This window comes from Suricata suricatta, chromosome 4 (genome assembly GCF_006229205.1).
Source record: "Suricata suricatta isolate VVHF042 chromosome 4, meerkat_22Aug2017_6uvM2_HiC, whole genome shotgun sequence".
In the NCBI taxonomy this organism is placed as follows: Eukaryota; Metazoa; Chordata; class Mammalia; order Carnivora; family Herpestidae; genus Suricata; species Suricata suricatta.
The window spans coordinates 610,685-624,487 of record NC_043703.1 but is presented as its reverse complement, the minus strand read 5'-3'; the positions used below and the strand labels follow the sequence as shown (position 1 = coordinate 624,487).

General features: G+C 55.5%; 1 protein-coding gene across 1 annotated transcript in view; it reads right to left on the bottom strand.

Annotated features, from left to right (window-relative positions):
- ADPRHL1 (ADP-ribosylhydrolase like 1) overlaps positions 1–13,803 on the bottom strand; it is a 22,391-nt gene that overhangs the window by 2,504 nt on the left and 6,084 nt on the right. The window contains exons 2-5 of the mRNA XM_029936413.1: positions 8,983–9,147; positions 4,900–5,025; positions 3,279–3,419; positions 99–226 (exon numbers count right to left, since the gene is read on the bottom strand). Of these exons, the coding sequence (XP_029792273.1) occupies positions 99–226; positions 3,279–3,419; positions 4,900–5,025; positions 8,983–9,147 (560 nt within the window). The remainder of the gene's footprint in view (positions 1–98; positions 227–3,278; positions 3,420–4,899; positions 5,026–8,982; positions 9,148–13,803) is intronic.

Genomic DNA, 13,803 nt, shown 5'->3' with positions numbered 1-13,803 from the left:
CGCAGGCCCGGGCCGGACAGCCCGGTGCGGCAGCGGGGACCCGGGCAGCCGGACCCTGCCGGCTGCGGCCCCCACTGCGTGGACACGGCAAGACTCACCTTTTCTCTCTCCTCCGCGCCGTAGCGGTCGGGGAAGGCGGCTTTACTTCCCACATCTTCGCTGATGTTTCTCTCCTCCAAGTAAAACTGCCACTTAGCTTCAAAGTAAAACCAGTGCTCCTGGTATTCTAAACATGAAGAACAGGGTGGGCTGCATGTGAGGGGCGTGGGGACGGCGGGGACAGCGGGGCCGGAGCAGGAGGCGGGGCCCGGGCCTGGCCCATGCGCAGAGGACCACAGCCACTTTGGAGCAAGAGTGAGGAAGCTGGGAACGGGGGACAAAGGCACCGGGAAACTTGCTGTGCTCCTTTGAAGAGCAAGTCTCTTGGGAGTTCCCACCCCATATCTTCTCGCTGAAGCGACAGAGCCTCCACAGTTGGGGGGGGCGTCCCCTTCTCGCTGGCTGCCCCCCGGTGTGCCAGCCCCAGACGAAGGGCCTGCCCACGTCTCGTGGAGTCTGCGTGGCAGCCTCGCGGGCACAGATGTAGGAACGCACTCAGCCCTCCGGGAGCCCAGAAGGCATCAGCGCCCTCTCGGCCCTCCCACCGTGGTGGCCTCTGTACCGGCCAGGCCCGACGGGGTGCCCAGTGTGCCCGCGGGAAGGCCCTGGCTCAGGAGGCCTGCTTGTGGGCGGGAACGGAGGTCATAGCCTCCAGGGGACCGACCGGCGGCTGCAGGCAGGCCCTTGGAAATGCTGGCCGGACTCTAACTAAAAACAGAGCTGACCTAAGGTTGACAGAAAGTCAGGGAGGCGGCAGGCAGGGCCCGGGGCTTGCAGACCGCAGCCGCCGGGCAGGGACAGGGCCCCGCCATGGCCTCTCTCCTGAGCGGGTGGGCCACCAACTTTGGAACGAGACTTCCAAGGGAGAAGGCAAGGAACCAACTCGCCAGCTGTCCTTACTGCCAAGGATACTGTGACCGCTGAGCAGAAGGCCCTGTGCGAACAGAACACTGTTTTCTTTGGACGATTTGGGGTCTCTGTGAAAAGGGGCTTGAGTTTGGGGCACCTGGGTGCCTCTGTTGGTTGAGCGTCTGACTCCTGATTTTAGCTCAGGTGATGATCTCCGAGTTTGTGAATTCAGGCCTCAGGGGGAGCTCTGCATGGACGGTGTGGATTCTGCTTGGGATTCTCTCTCTTTCTTTATATTTGTTTATTTTTGAGAGACAGAGGGCGACAGGGGGAGCGATAGAGAGAGAGGGAGACACAGAATCTGGAGCTGTCAGCACAGAGCCTGATGCAGGGCTCGAACTTACCAACTGCAAGATCATGACCTGAGTTGAAGTCAACGCTTCCCTGACTGAGCCCCCCAGCTGCCCCTCTCTTTCTTTCAAAATAAATAAATAAACTTTAAAAGAATGGGTATGTGTCATAGGTCATAAAACTCCAGGTTAAACACATTTAAAATTGAAAGAATAAAGTCTCCAATTTTCTGACCAATGCCCGTCCTGTCCAAGGAGCATCCCTGACTCAGCGTGAGCACAGTCCCCGCACGGCCCACAGCAGGGGCGTGTCTCCGTCTCTCCCACCGGAGGCGGTGACCCTCACAGCCCAGTGACCGCCGGCAGCCCCGCCGCCTCTGGAGCCCTGAGGCAGGAGTGACTTAAACCAGTCGAAAATCTGGCCAGTGTGGCGCCATCTTCCACAGTGAAGTGTATAGAGGGATGTGGGGGCCCATCCAGCCAGCAGTGCTGTGCGGCCTCTGGGACCCTGCTTCCCCTGCTTGAAAATGTGTGCGCTCGACGGCCTGACCTAAGTGGATCAGAGACTGGCGTTAGTTCTCCTATTGTTCATGCCTCTTGGTGATTGTGGCTTCAGTAAATGGGCAGATTTTCTGATTGAAACTTCCTCTCTGGTTAGAGGCACCTTACTCACAGACTATTGTTTAAGCCTTTAGGAAAAAATAGCCTTGTCATAGTTTCAGTTAATATTACACTATATACGCAAAATAAGACTCCCGCTGATGTATTTTTAGTGATAAATTATGTTTTTTGATCTTCTGTATTGTACTCCATTTCTGTCTTTAATTTTCTGTTCTCTCTTCCGTGAAAACAATGATGTATTCTAAAACACGTGATTCCTAAGAAATTACAAACAATGTAATCATTCAAAGAAAGATGTAATCACCTATGGTATACAAGACACCAAGTTTCACAGTAAAGTGTGGTCTCTTCCACCACTCATGTGGTCTGTGTTCTTTCTTATAGATATTTCCCCGACACCAACCCCCTACTCAGAGACCCTTAGACTCTGGTGCGTGGGCTGGTCCCCCGCAGAGGGACACGTGAGTTCACTGAGGACTGTGCGCTCTCCGCTTGTCATGGGAGCCGGGCCCTGTGGATAAGAGTTTCCCAGCACTAGGACTGGGCAGGAGTTCTCCTTGTAAAGTTGTTCTAGAAGCTTCTTGAGAGGCACTCAGAATGAGTCCCTGCTTGCCAAACGGTGACAGGAAAGTGACTTGCTGGTTCCCGGTCTCGGGACCTCGGCCGCGGGCTGCCCGGGAAGCCTACAGCTTGTGACCTGGCTCACCCTGGCCCCTCTGCCTGTGACCAACCGCTTCACTTCAGAAATCCCCCTGCACTGTCCCTCCGGGGGATGGAAGAACCCTGCGGGCGGAGCCGCCCAAGGAGGAAGCCCGGGGTCCCCTACCCCCACCTGCCTCTCGCATCTGTCTGCTCGGGGCCCACCTCGAGGTCACGGCTCACCCGGCCACCGGCAGCACAGCAGTCCCCTAGGGCCTCTGCTGCACAAGCAGATGGACACCTTGCCAGTGGCCAAAGAGGGTGCGGGCCATTCGATGGGTTTGGGAAAACCAGGGACAGACAGATGTTCTTGGACACAGATGTCCCCAGGGGCCACAGGCCCCTATGTGGCCTTCATGGCTGCTGCCCACAGTGGGAGCAGTGTGGACCCCATGTGTCTGGGGAAGGGGCTACGAAGGACCATCTGGAGCAGCGATCCACCTGCGGTCAGACAGCGGTGGGGGGGGGCCCGCAGAGGCCGGGTGGGGGTGCAGCGCGAGACCCTCTGCTGGAGGTGCGGTCAGCCTGCTCGCATGGGGACGCCCTCGGTTCCACCGCAGGGCCAACAGCTCTCCAGCCCTCTGGAAATCGGTCTGAGTGTGAGCCCCAGCACTGTGTCTGCTGTCCACTCGAGGGGGACGGGAGGGGGGCCAGGCTCACCCGCCAGGTGCCGGATGGTCTTCTTACAGTACTCCTCCGCCAGCGGCACCGTGCGCATCATGTCTCTGCCCCACTGCTCCAGGGGCTTTCCTTGTGCGGCGTAAGATGCAAACAGGGCTGTGCACAGGGACCCGAGGAAGCCTGGAGGGCACAACGATGGCATGTGGGTGCCGGATGCACCCTCAGCAGGTGTGGGGGCCCCTGGCTGGTGCTTCTAGGGCTCTGCCTTTTGTTTCCTGCACACACGCGTGTCACACCCACCACAGAGCCCAACACGGGGCTTGAACTCACGACCCTTGGATCATGACCTGAGCTGAGATTAAGAGCCGGACACTGCACAGACTGAGCCCCCCGGGCACCCCGGGGACAGATGGTTCTCAGCCCGGGGGGGGGGGGGAGCACCCGCCAGGCCGGCCGCAGGTGCACAGCCACGCAGAGACCGCATCCACCCAGGAAAGGGCACAGCCACCTCGAGAGATGCTCGCAGTGGCTTCTGGCCACCGTACGTCATCACTACAGGTGGAGTGAGTGTCCAGTTCCCAAACCAGGGTCCTAGGTATTGTCCTGAGCACCTGCCATCCCCGCCCCCTCTCCGGGAGGGCCCTCGTCTGAGACACCCGCGCGGTAGGAAGACGCTCATACCGCCCAAGGCGGCTGCAAATGGGACGCGCGGCAGCCTGCCCTCCCAGAGCTGACTGCGGGCACTCACATCCTCCATGTTGCGTTAGAAACGAACTAACTGTGAAACGTGAAGCATCTCTTCGATGACAGAGGGCGACATACCAGCCCGTGTCTTAGAGGTTTGGATTCTCAGCCCAGACCCTCGCGCTCTTGTTGTGCCCAGATGCCCTGCCCAGGTCACAGCTGGGCTTCTTGGGCTTAGTCTACTTGCAGCCGGATCACTAGTTAGCAGGTGCCCAGTGCGCCAATGCATGGCCAACTGCTCCAATGATGTGCCTTTACACGTAGCATGCAAAGGTCTGAGGGACGTGGCCAGCCACCCGCTGCCGCCACACCCCACGAGGCTGTCCCCGAGGCGGCACGGCATGGCCCTCACAGCGCAGGGCCATGCCAGGAACAGCGGACACTGAAGGGCGGGAGCAGCCGTGGGAGAGCAGCTGGCAGTCCCCGGCCTCGGGCGGGGGAGGTGTGCGCCCGCCTTCTACCGACGGGAGCAAGAGGTGCAAGGGAGTCTTCTTTTTTAAAATTAGAAGCTGACCGCCTTTCTGAGTCATGACTCCGGGTCAGGCGCTGGGGCCCCTGCCTGCCCCCCCCCCGTGTGAGGACATGTGAGCACTCTCTCCTCCCGCACGGCCATCCTGTTGCGGCGGTGAGGTGGTCCAGCTCCCATGGCCAGTGGGCGGTCGGTCGGGTTCGGGCCCCGCTGGGCGCAGCACCGGGCAGCAAGCAGTGCCCGATGCGTGGGACAGAAACGCGGGTTCCCACGCCTTCGCCGGGAGAGCTGGTGCTTTGCTTTCTGACTCGGGCGGCACCGAAACCGGGAGGGTTCTTTCCACGTCACCCCCAGCCCCACTGTTAGGGTGAAAACAGATTTTAAGCAGAACCGAAGACTGAAAAGCCCAAGTCCGCCAACAAGTAAGCAAACGGCGGCGCGGCTCACCTGTGGGGTGGTTGTGTGTCATCCTGCCGCACTCGATGCTCACTTCCACGAGGGTCTCCAGGCGCTCCGGCTTCCAGTACCGCATGCCCACGCACATGGCTTTGGTGGCAGCTCCAAACCCTGAGCCTGCAGGGGGCGGAGAACAGGGGGTTTCAGGCTTTGGCACCAACAACCCTGCCTGTGGCGATCTGGCGTTCACGAATGTCCTGAAAATGTATACAAAGTTGAGCAGTCACACGTTTACCTCAGTGTCATTTAAATGAAAAACAGACAACCAGATGCCTGACAAAGGAAAACAGATTAAACAAATCGCAAAGCACTCCGTGTTGGAAAGCTGTTTGGGCACGAAAACAGAATTCTTGGTGGCCGCACGCTCCTGCTGCGGAAGCAGGCACGGGGTCTCTAATCACACACACGCTCCGTTTAGAAAGCGTTTCGTGGAGTTATAAGGGACATGTGATCAACTGCACATATTTCAGGTGTGCGAGGTGATGAGTGTGGACACGTGGCACGTGTGTGAAGCCAGCCCCCGAGCAGAGCTGGCTAGTGTACCCACCACTCACCCGGGACGCCCTCTCGTGCCTCCCAGCCCCCGCCCACCCCCTAGCCACTGGCCTGACTGCGGGCCGGGCCACATTTCCGAGAGTTTTACGTCAGTGGACTCGTGCAGAATATGGTCGTTCCCCGGCCGCCTTCACTCAGGGCAGTGACGTTTCTCCACGTCGTTGTGCAGCAAGAAGAGTCTGGGGTACGGAGGGGCCACCGGCGGTCTGCCCACTTACCCACCGCACGCCTGGGTTCTTTCCGGCCGGGGTTGTCACAGAGGATGCCGTGGACACTCATGACCAAGTCTATGTTTGGACATATGCTTTCTTGGGCAAACATCTCAGAATGGAACATTTAGCTCACGTTTAAGGAGCTGCCAAACTGGCAGCATGTTCTATGTCCCACTGGCGGCCCCTCTGTGTCCCGGGTGGCCCGTCACGCTCTGTCTTCCAAATTCAGCCCGCGCAGCGCTGTCTCACTGGGGATTCATTTTCCCAGTGACGGATGGTGTTGAGCCTGTGGCCACCAGGTATCTTCCTTGGGGGACTGTTCGCTTAAGTGGTCCTCTCACGTTTGTACTGGGTCGTTAGCTTTCTTTCAAGAGTTCTTTAAACATTCAGGGTACTTCTTGGATGTGTGCTTTGCAAATGTTGTCTCCCAATCTGTAACTACCCATTTTATTCCTTTAATGGCCTCCTGGAGAGCAGAGTGGGCTTGGGGAGTGTGTGCCCTCTTGGCTCCCTGGACAGCTGTGTGCCAGAGGTACTGTCTCCTCTTCACAGGGGTGGCAGGTTCCCCGGGGCCATCATCTGAACCTGGGCTTTTCTTTGTGTCCTGATGTTTCGATGATCTTTTTCCTCTGGAGCGACCTTTGGCAGTTTGGGTCCTACAAGGAATTTATCCATTTCATCTAAGTTGTTAAGTTTATTGGAACAAAATTTTAATAGTATTCCCTTATTTTCTGTAGACTCCGCGAGAGGTCGCCTGTCTGCTGCTCTGCTGGACCTTCCTGCTCTTCCTCTCTTGTCCTAATGAGTCTGACTTCAGGTTTATCAATTTCTCTATCTTCTTAAAGAATCAGCTCTTGGTTTTGTTGATTTTCTCATTGTTTTTCTGTTTTCTGTGGCATTGATTTCCACTCTGACTTTCATTACTTCCTTTCTTTTGTTTTCCTAGGGTTTAATTTGCTCTCTGTTTTCTAGTTTCTAAATGTGAATTTTGAGACCTTAATATGAAAATCTCTGCCCATGACTCTGGGGTTGTCTATTTCTCATGCTGTTCTATTGGTTTAACTTCACGTGTGATTGTGAAGGTTTGTTGTCACTTAGGAATGTTTGGGTTTGCTGTGTTTTCTTGAGGAATGGATGCATTTGTGCTGAAGAAATTGCCTTCTTTCCCCTGGCAACATTCTTTGCTCCAAAATTTATTTTTTGTGATATTAATGGAGCCACGCCAGTTTTCTGCTGACTGGCGTTAGCATGGTGTACCTCTCCTCTCCCTAACCTACCTGTGCCTTCATATGTAAAGTGCATGCCCTGTGAACAGCCTAGAGTTGGGACTTGCATTTTTATCCCATCTGAGTCCCTGCCATCTTTTTGGAGTCTTTAGACCATTTACATTTGGTGTGATTATCGATGTGATCAGGGCCAAGTCTGTTGTCCTGTTATTTGTTCCTTTCCTGCCTGTTTTGGGTTCAATGCTATTGAACAGTGAGGTCAGCTGCCCGTCCGAGGAGAAGATTCCCACCGTGTGGAGGATGGTGCCCACCACCCCAAGGAGGAGCGCTCAGACTGTGGCCGCTGCATTTGCTCCCATCTGGGAGGACATAACACACGGATACGGCCCGGGGTAGCACTTCCTCCCAGGAAACAGAGCCTCCCAGGGAGGTCTGCGTTGGCAGCTTGCTCTGACCTCCCAAGGCAGTGGCCCCTCCTGCAGCCGCGGTGGGGCAGGAGCTGCACACACCTCCTCCTGCTGCAGGGGAGACCCCGTTCTTTCCCTGCGGGGCAGATGCCCCTGTGGGGTTGGTTCGGATTGTGTGGTGCTCCTGCTTAAGCAGTACAGGGAAGGTCCCTGCATCCCTCGAGTACAGGATGGTTTCTCCTGATGAGGGGGAAGAATCTAAGCCGGAGGGACAGCCGTGCACCCGGCGTCCCTCCCGCCCCCGCCCGCCACTGGATGATCCAGCCTGGGGAGCTGCTTCCCTTGCAGAGATTTCTAAGTGATTCCACTCTCTCTTTTGTTTGCTCATTAGTTACAACCGTTCTGTTGTGTTAGCAGCTGCTTTGGGGCTTTGAGTGTCCGCCTGTGACACTCGCCACAGCCCACCTCACGCCTCCCCCCTCCCTACCCAGCCCCCACAGTCTAGTCATTTTTTAAGTCAATTATCTTCCAAAGAGATTTCAATAGGAAGTTACAAAGTCTTCTGTATTTATCCTCATAGTTAGGATTGCCATCCAAGTTCTTTTGCAAAGACGTTGGTTTCCTGTTGCCTGAGGGACTGACTTCCCTTAGCCCCTTCTCAGTGTGGCTCTGCTGGTGACAAATCCTTGAGCTTTTGTTTGCCCAGATAGGCTATTTGGCCATTGTTTCTGTAAGAAACTTTTTCAGAGGCAGCCCTCCAGGGGCTGTAGTTTTTCTTCTGCGCCCTGAGCCCCCAGTGCGTTGCTTCTGACAAGAGATCCGCACCCTCCTCGCCCTGGCAGTCAGCACTGGAACATGCGCTTCTCTCCTGATTATTAGTTTCGAGCAGTTTGACTGCTAGCTGCCATGCTGTAGTTTTCTCCATGTTTCTTGTGCTTGGAAGTTATTGACTTTCTTGGATCTGTGGGTTTACAGTTTCATCAAATTTGGAGAGATTTGGGCAGGTATTACTTCAAATCTTTTCTTGGTTCCCCTCATGCTGTCAGGGAGCCTGTTGTGGGCATGTCAGGGTGCTGTGGTCATCTCTAGCTCACTGGTGCTCTCTCACAGTTTTGGATTCTTTCTCCTATATGTGTCCCACGCTGGATTGTTCTGTTGCTGTGCCTTTAAGCCCACAAGTTTTTCTTCTGAAATGTCCAATGTGCTGTTAGTCTCAGCCAATGCACTTAGGAATTCAGGGGTCCGTCCTGAGTATAAACTCAGGTGGGGGGTCCACCCTCAGCATAAACCTGGGTGTGGGGGGGTCCATCCTCAGCATAAACCCAAGCAGGGTCCAGGACCCCAGGAGCAGGTGCCCTGGAGGCAGAGACTCTGGCTAAGTAAAGACATCAGTACATGAAAGCATCCTGGAGACAGACAGACATGCTGGTTGTATGAGTTTTCCTGATTATTTGGCAAAAAATAGAAACATAAAGGGAAAACAGTCAAAAATATTCCTTAAAACGAACCCAGGATTGGTGCCACACCACCAGGGAAGTCGGCGTCCTCTACGTGGAAGCCCCGGCAAGTCGCTCTGTGTCACGCAGACCTGCAGGTTAGTGGGGTGACACACGGGTTAGTGTCCAGGCCACACTCCAGCATGCGCTTAACAGGGAAAAGTGAGCACCCCCTGACCCTTCTCATTGAAAGGCGTGTGCCAGGCGAGGAGATAGTTATCCGGCTTCAGCTGTGAGCAGCCTTCCAGGGTAGCTGGGTCTGCCCAATGTTCTGGAAGCTTCTCAAGAACTTCCACGTAGCGCCTCACCATCTCCCGGTACAGGTCATCCAGGCACCAGTAGTCTGGGGAGGAAAGGACAGGGTCAGGCTGAGAAGGAAGGACGGCCACCCGGTAAGCCCCCAACCCAGTAAGGACGACAGAGGCGCAGGTGGCTCACAATCCCCCACCGTCTCCCACAGTCCCCAGAGTCTCACAGGGTCTCGGACAGTCCTCCACAGTCTCCCAGTCTCCCACAGTCTCATAGTCCTCCAGAGTCTTCCACGGTCCCTACAGTCTCCAGAAGTCTACCAGAGTCCACACAGTCCCCCACAGGCTCCCACAAAGTCTTCCACTGGGCCCCACAGTCTCTCTCAGTCCCCTGCAGTCTCACAGAGTCTCCCACAATTCACACGGGCTCCCACTGTCTGACAGCCTCCCATAGTTACTCCCAGGCTCTCACAGTCTCTCACAGAATTTCCATCAGGCTCCCCCAGGCTCCCACGGGCTCCCACAGCCGTTCACTGGCTCCCACAGGCTCCCAAGTCTCCCACAGGCTCCCACAGACTCTCCCAGTCTCTCCCAGTCTCCCACAGCCTCCGACTGAGTCACCACTGGCTCCCTCAGTCTCTCAGTCCCCCACTGTCTCTCACGGAGTTTCCCATAAGCTCCCACAGTCTCCTACTGTTTCTCACAGAATCTTCCACAGCCTCCCATAGAGTCTTCCACAGTCTCCTCCAGTCTCTCACTGTCCCCCACAGTCCCCGACTGCCTCACACAATGGCACACCATCCTGGCTTCCAGAGAAGGCAGCATGCAGATAACTCACTCGAGATTCTATTCAGAAGTGGGACAGTAATTAGAACTGCTGCCTGTGCCTCTTAGTCAGGTTGCACAGGACAATCTAGAAAAACTCTCATTCCCTGCTGGTGGCCCTGTCCCGGTGACTGGATCTGGCCTGAGCCGGCCTGCTCCTCGGGCTGCTGACACGCGGCGACCTTGCGGGGGCTGCTCCCCTCCACTTCCACCTGCTTCTCACTCCTGGAAACCCCCGCACTGCCCGCCAGGCACTGACCGGCCCAAACCGCATCGTGTGTGACAGTGTTCTGGGGACAAGCGTGTCTCAAGCGTGTCCCGCGAGGATCACAGGATCACAGGCATGGAGGGCAGAGGAGCTGAAGCACTGCTGTCTGGGGTGCCACCCCCCCCAATGGCGACAGGCTCTAATCTGTCACACAGGACGCTCCGGGGGTTACGTGACTCGCACAAGCCCAGAGAGACAGTAAACAGAGTTTGATCACAGGCCTGAGCATTTCTGTCATTAAAGCAATGCACAGTGTGGTGGGTAGAGGCCACCTAGCTCCAAATTTGGGGTCCAATTTGCCTTGTTCTATCAGAGAGCAGGGCTGGGTGGGGAGAGGGCCACTGTGCCAGGCCAGCTGGGCAGAGGGCGCACTGCCAGCAGGGGAAGGGGCAGACAGAGAGGAAGACAGAGAATCCCAAGTAGGCTCCATGACCAGCACAGAGCCCAACACAGGGCTCAAACCCACCACCCTGAGATTGTGACCTGGGCAGAAATCAGGAGTCTGACACTCAAGCAACTGAGCCACCCAGGCGGCCCCCAATATGACTCTTAACAGCCACCAACAAACTCATTCTGTACCCAATCTGCATTTCAGGCCTCAGGAGCTGGGCCTGCCCCTCTGCTCGGGGCACATACCCCAACTTTGGGGGGTCTGGAGCGGGGAAGGAGACCTCCTCTCGGGGCCCCCGGAGCTGGGAGGAGGCGGTAGAGGGGCCTTCTCACTAGGCGCCCCAGCCACGGTTCCGGTGGAGAGGTGAGGGAGACGGGCGCCCTCGCCAAGGCTCTGCCTGGTCTGGGATGGAGGTCTCCATCCCTGCAGCGGTTAGGGCAGGTGGGCCGTCACGCCCAGGAGGGTGGACTTGGTCCTGTGTCCTTCTGTCCCTGCCTCTGCGCCCGCATGGCCGAGTTCAGAGCAGAGCTGGAGCGCGTGTGGCCACACTGGGCGCAGGACGCGTGGGCTCTGTGAGGCCCAGGCCCCGGGGCCTGTGAGCCGCTGGGACCCACTCGGCCCTGCGGCGTCAGCACCGCCCCCTACAAACACCTTCTTGACTCAGTCCGGGGTTAGCGAGACCCGGCCATTCCAGAACCCCTCAAATAATTCATTTTATTTCAGAATCACATCCTTCTGAAGGAAAAAAAAGACCCCTTAAAAACAAAATGTCAACATTCTTCTGTTGATTTCAGGTTCGAGTTTAAACGAGGAGCAGAATTTGCAAAGCGGCAGGTGCCAAGGAGCCTCTTGCCCAAACTCCTCTGCTCGGTGACATGGCTGGTCAGCTCATTCTTCTTTGCCTTCCCCACCCGGTCCCCTACGAGACAGATCTGCTCACGACAGCCCTGCGTGTCTCCCAACCAGGGTCACCATTAGGGAATAGCAGAGCAAGATCGGGCAGCTTTGTGGTAAAAATGTCAACTTTTCAAAACGCTGTTACCTCCAAGGCGCCAGTGACGGAGGAAGAGGCAGAAGTGAGTCTGGACAGGGTGGTCTGCTCAGGCCTGAGCTGGGCCTCGTGCTCCCCTGCGGGTCATGGACCGCGGCAGGGCTAATGTCCCCTTCCTCCAGCGCACCCTGCTTGGGGGCCTTTGGTGAGTGTGTCCAGTGAGTCCGCGGGGCAGCTGTGCGTACTAGATTGCCCCTGCCCTGTGGACATTGCTTCCGAGGCCAGTATCTGATCTCATTCCCAAAAGTCGGTCATCCCACAGCTGCCCCATTCCCGCGTCAGGCTCACTCTAGCGCAACTGCACAGCCACGTGGTTGGTCAGCCTACCGCGCCCAATAACGGGACTTCCTCAGAAATGCCAAGCTGCAGTCACACTTTGGCAAAGTCTGCCTGTCTTTGGAAAGCATGCTGGAGAGCCACTGTCCACTGGGACCCTGGAAATAGCCACATGGCCAGTGACGTCGGGGGGCTGGGGCAGGGCTTACGTGCTGGAAGCGAGTTATCTGGGTTCTAGTCCCTGCTCAGACCCTCCCTTAGCTATGTGGCATTGGACAAGTTACTTAACCTCTCTGTGTGTCCGCTCCGTTGTCTGTAAAACTGTAATAGTGATGTCAGCCGTGCGGGTATGTGAGAGCCAGGGGATGATACGTGTAGACTCAGAATGGCCCCTGGCACATGAGGGGGGCCACGTCTGGGCTAGCCGTCACTGTGAACACGGCTCAGAGGCCCCTTCTCTAGGCTACAATTTGCTATTTAGAGAAAAAAAATTGGGCTGTTTGACAGCTAAATTGAAATAGAATGTCAACTTAGATTTTTAGTGACTTGGAAAAACTATGGCTGCTTGCATTTCTGGAGGCTACAAGTCAGGGACATCTTCACGAGTGTCCCCTCATGGCTCGGGGGCCACAGGGTGCTGCGTAGCAGCCAGAGGCGCGGGGCTTCCCTCCTTGGAAACAATGCCCCAGACACTCGTTATGCTCCCAAACATGGTGCTCCCACACGTGGTGCTCCCCTAGGCAATGCTCCCATGCACACATTTCACACCGGGGCGTTTGATGTCCTGTGTCTGTCAGGTAGGCCCAATCTAATCTCAGAGACCACGACTCGGTCAGGAGCATGTGACCCTGCCGGCGTCTGTCCTGGTGTTGGGGTCCCTCTAGCCAAAAAGCTTTCAGACGACAAAGCCTCCGGGGGGAGCGTATGGAATCGCAAAGTCCCTAGCCTTGTCTAGGAAGGCGCTACCCTGGATCACGGTTGGCCCTCCCCCCATTTGAGGATCAGGACAAAAGAACAAAGGTCCTGGGAGACTGGGGTGCAGTGCTGTGCGGCCTTTGGGACCCTGCTTCCCCTGCTTGAAAATGTGTGCGCTTGACTGTTTGACCTAAGTGGATCAGAGACTGGGGTTAGTTCTCCTATTGTTCATGCCACTTGGTAATTGTGGTTTCAGTAAATGGGCAGATTTTCTGATTGAAATTTCTTTCCCTAGTTAGAGGCGCTTTGCTCACAGACTATTGTTTGAACCTTTAAAGAAAAATAGCCTTGTCATAAGCTTCAGTTAATATTACACTATATATGCAAAATAAGACTCCTGCTGATGTATTTTTAGTGATAAATTATGTTTTTTGATCTTCTGTATTATACTCCATTCCTGTCTTTAACTCTCTGTTCTCTCTTCCGTGAAAACAATGATCCTTTCTGAAACATGTGATTCCTAAGAAGTTACAAACAATGTGATCATTAAAAGAAAGATGTAATCACCTATGGCATATAAGACACCAAGTTTCACAGCAAAGTGTGGTCTCTTCCACCATTCATGTTGTCTGTGTTCTTTCTTGTAGATATTTCACTGACACCAACCCCCTACTCAGGGACCCTTAGACTCGGGTGCGTGGGCTGGTCCCCCGCACCAAGTGGCGCCCGAACAAGGACCTGAGTAGAAGAAGAAAAAAAAAGAAAAGAAAAAGAAAACGAAGATATTCAAAGGTAAGTGGAATATTCCCTGAAATAGTTCTGCTCCTTTTCGGGTTGGTTAGGATCTCACCCAGGGGGCTGCGGGCCCCTCTATGAGTGGAGATAGAGAACAGGGAGGGTGAGTAATGTGTAACAATTGCCCAGTTATATGTCCTTTCTCTAAACGTCTCAGTCTTGTCTGTAAAACCTCTGAGGGAAGGAATGTAATAGCCTCTGGTGTGTGTGTGTGAGTGAGTGTGCGACTT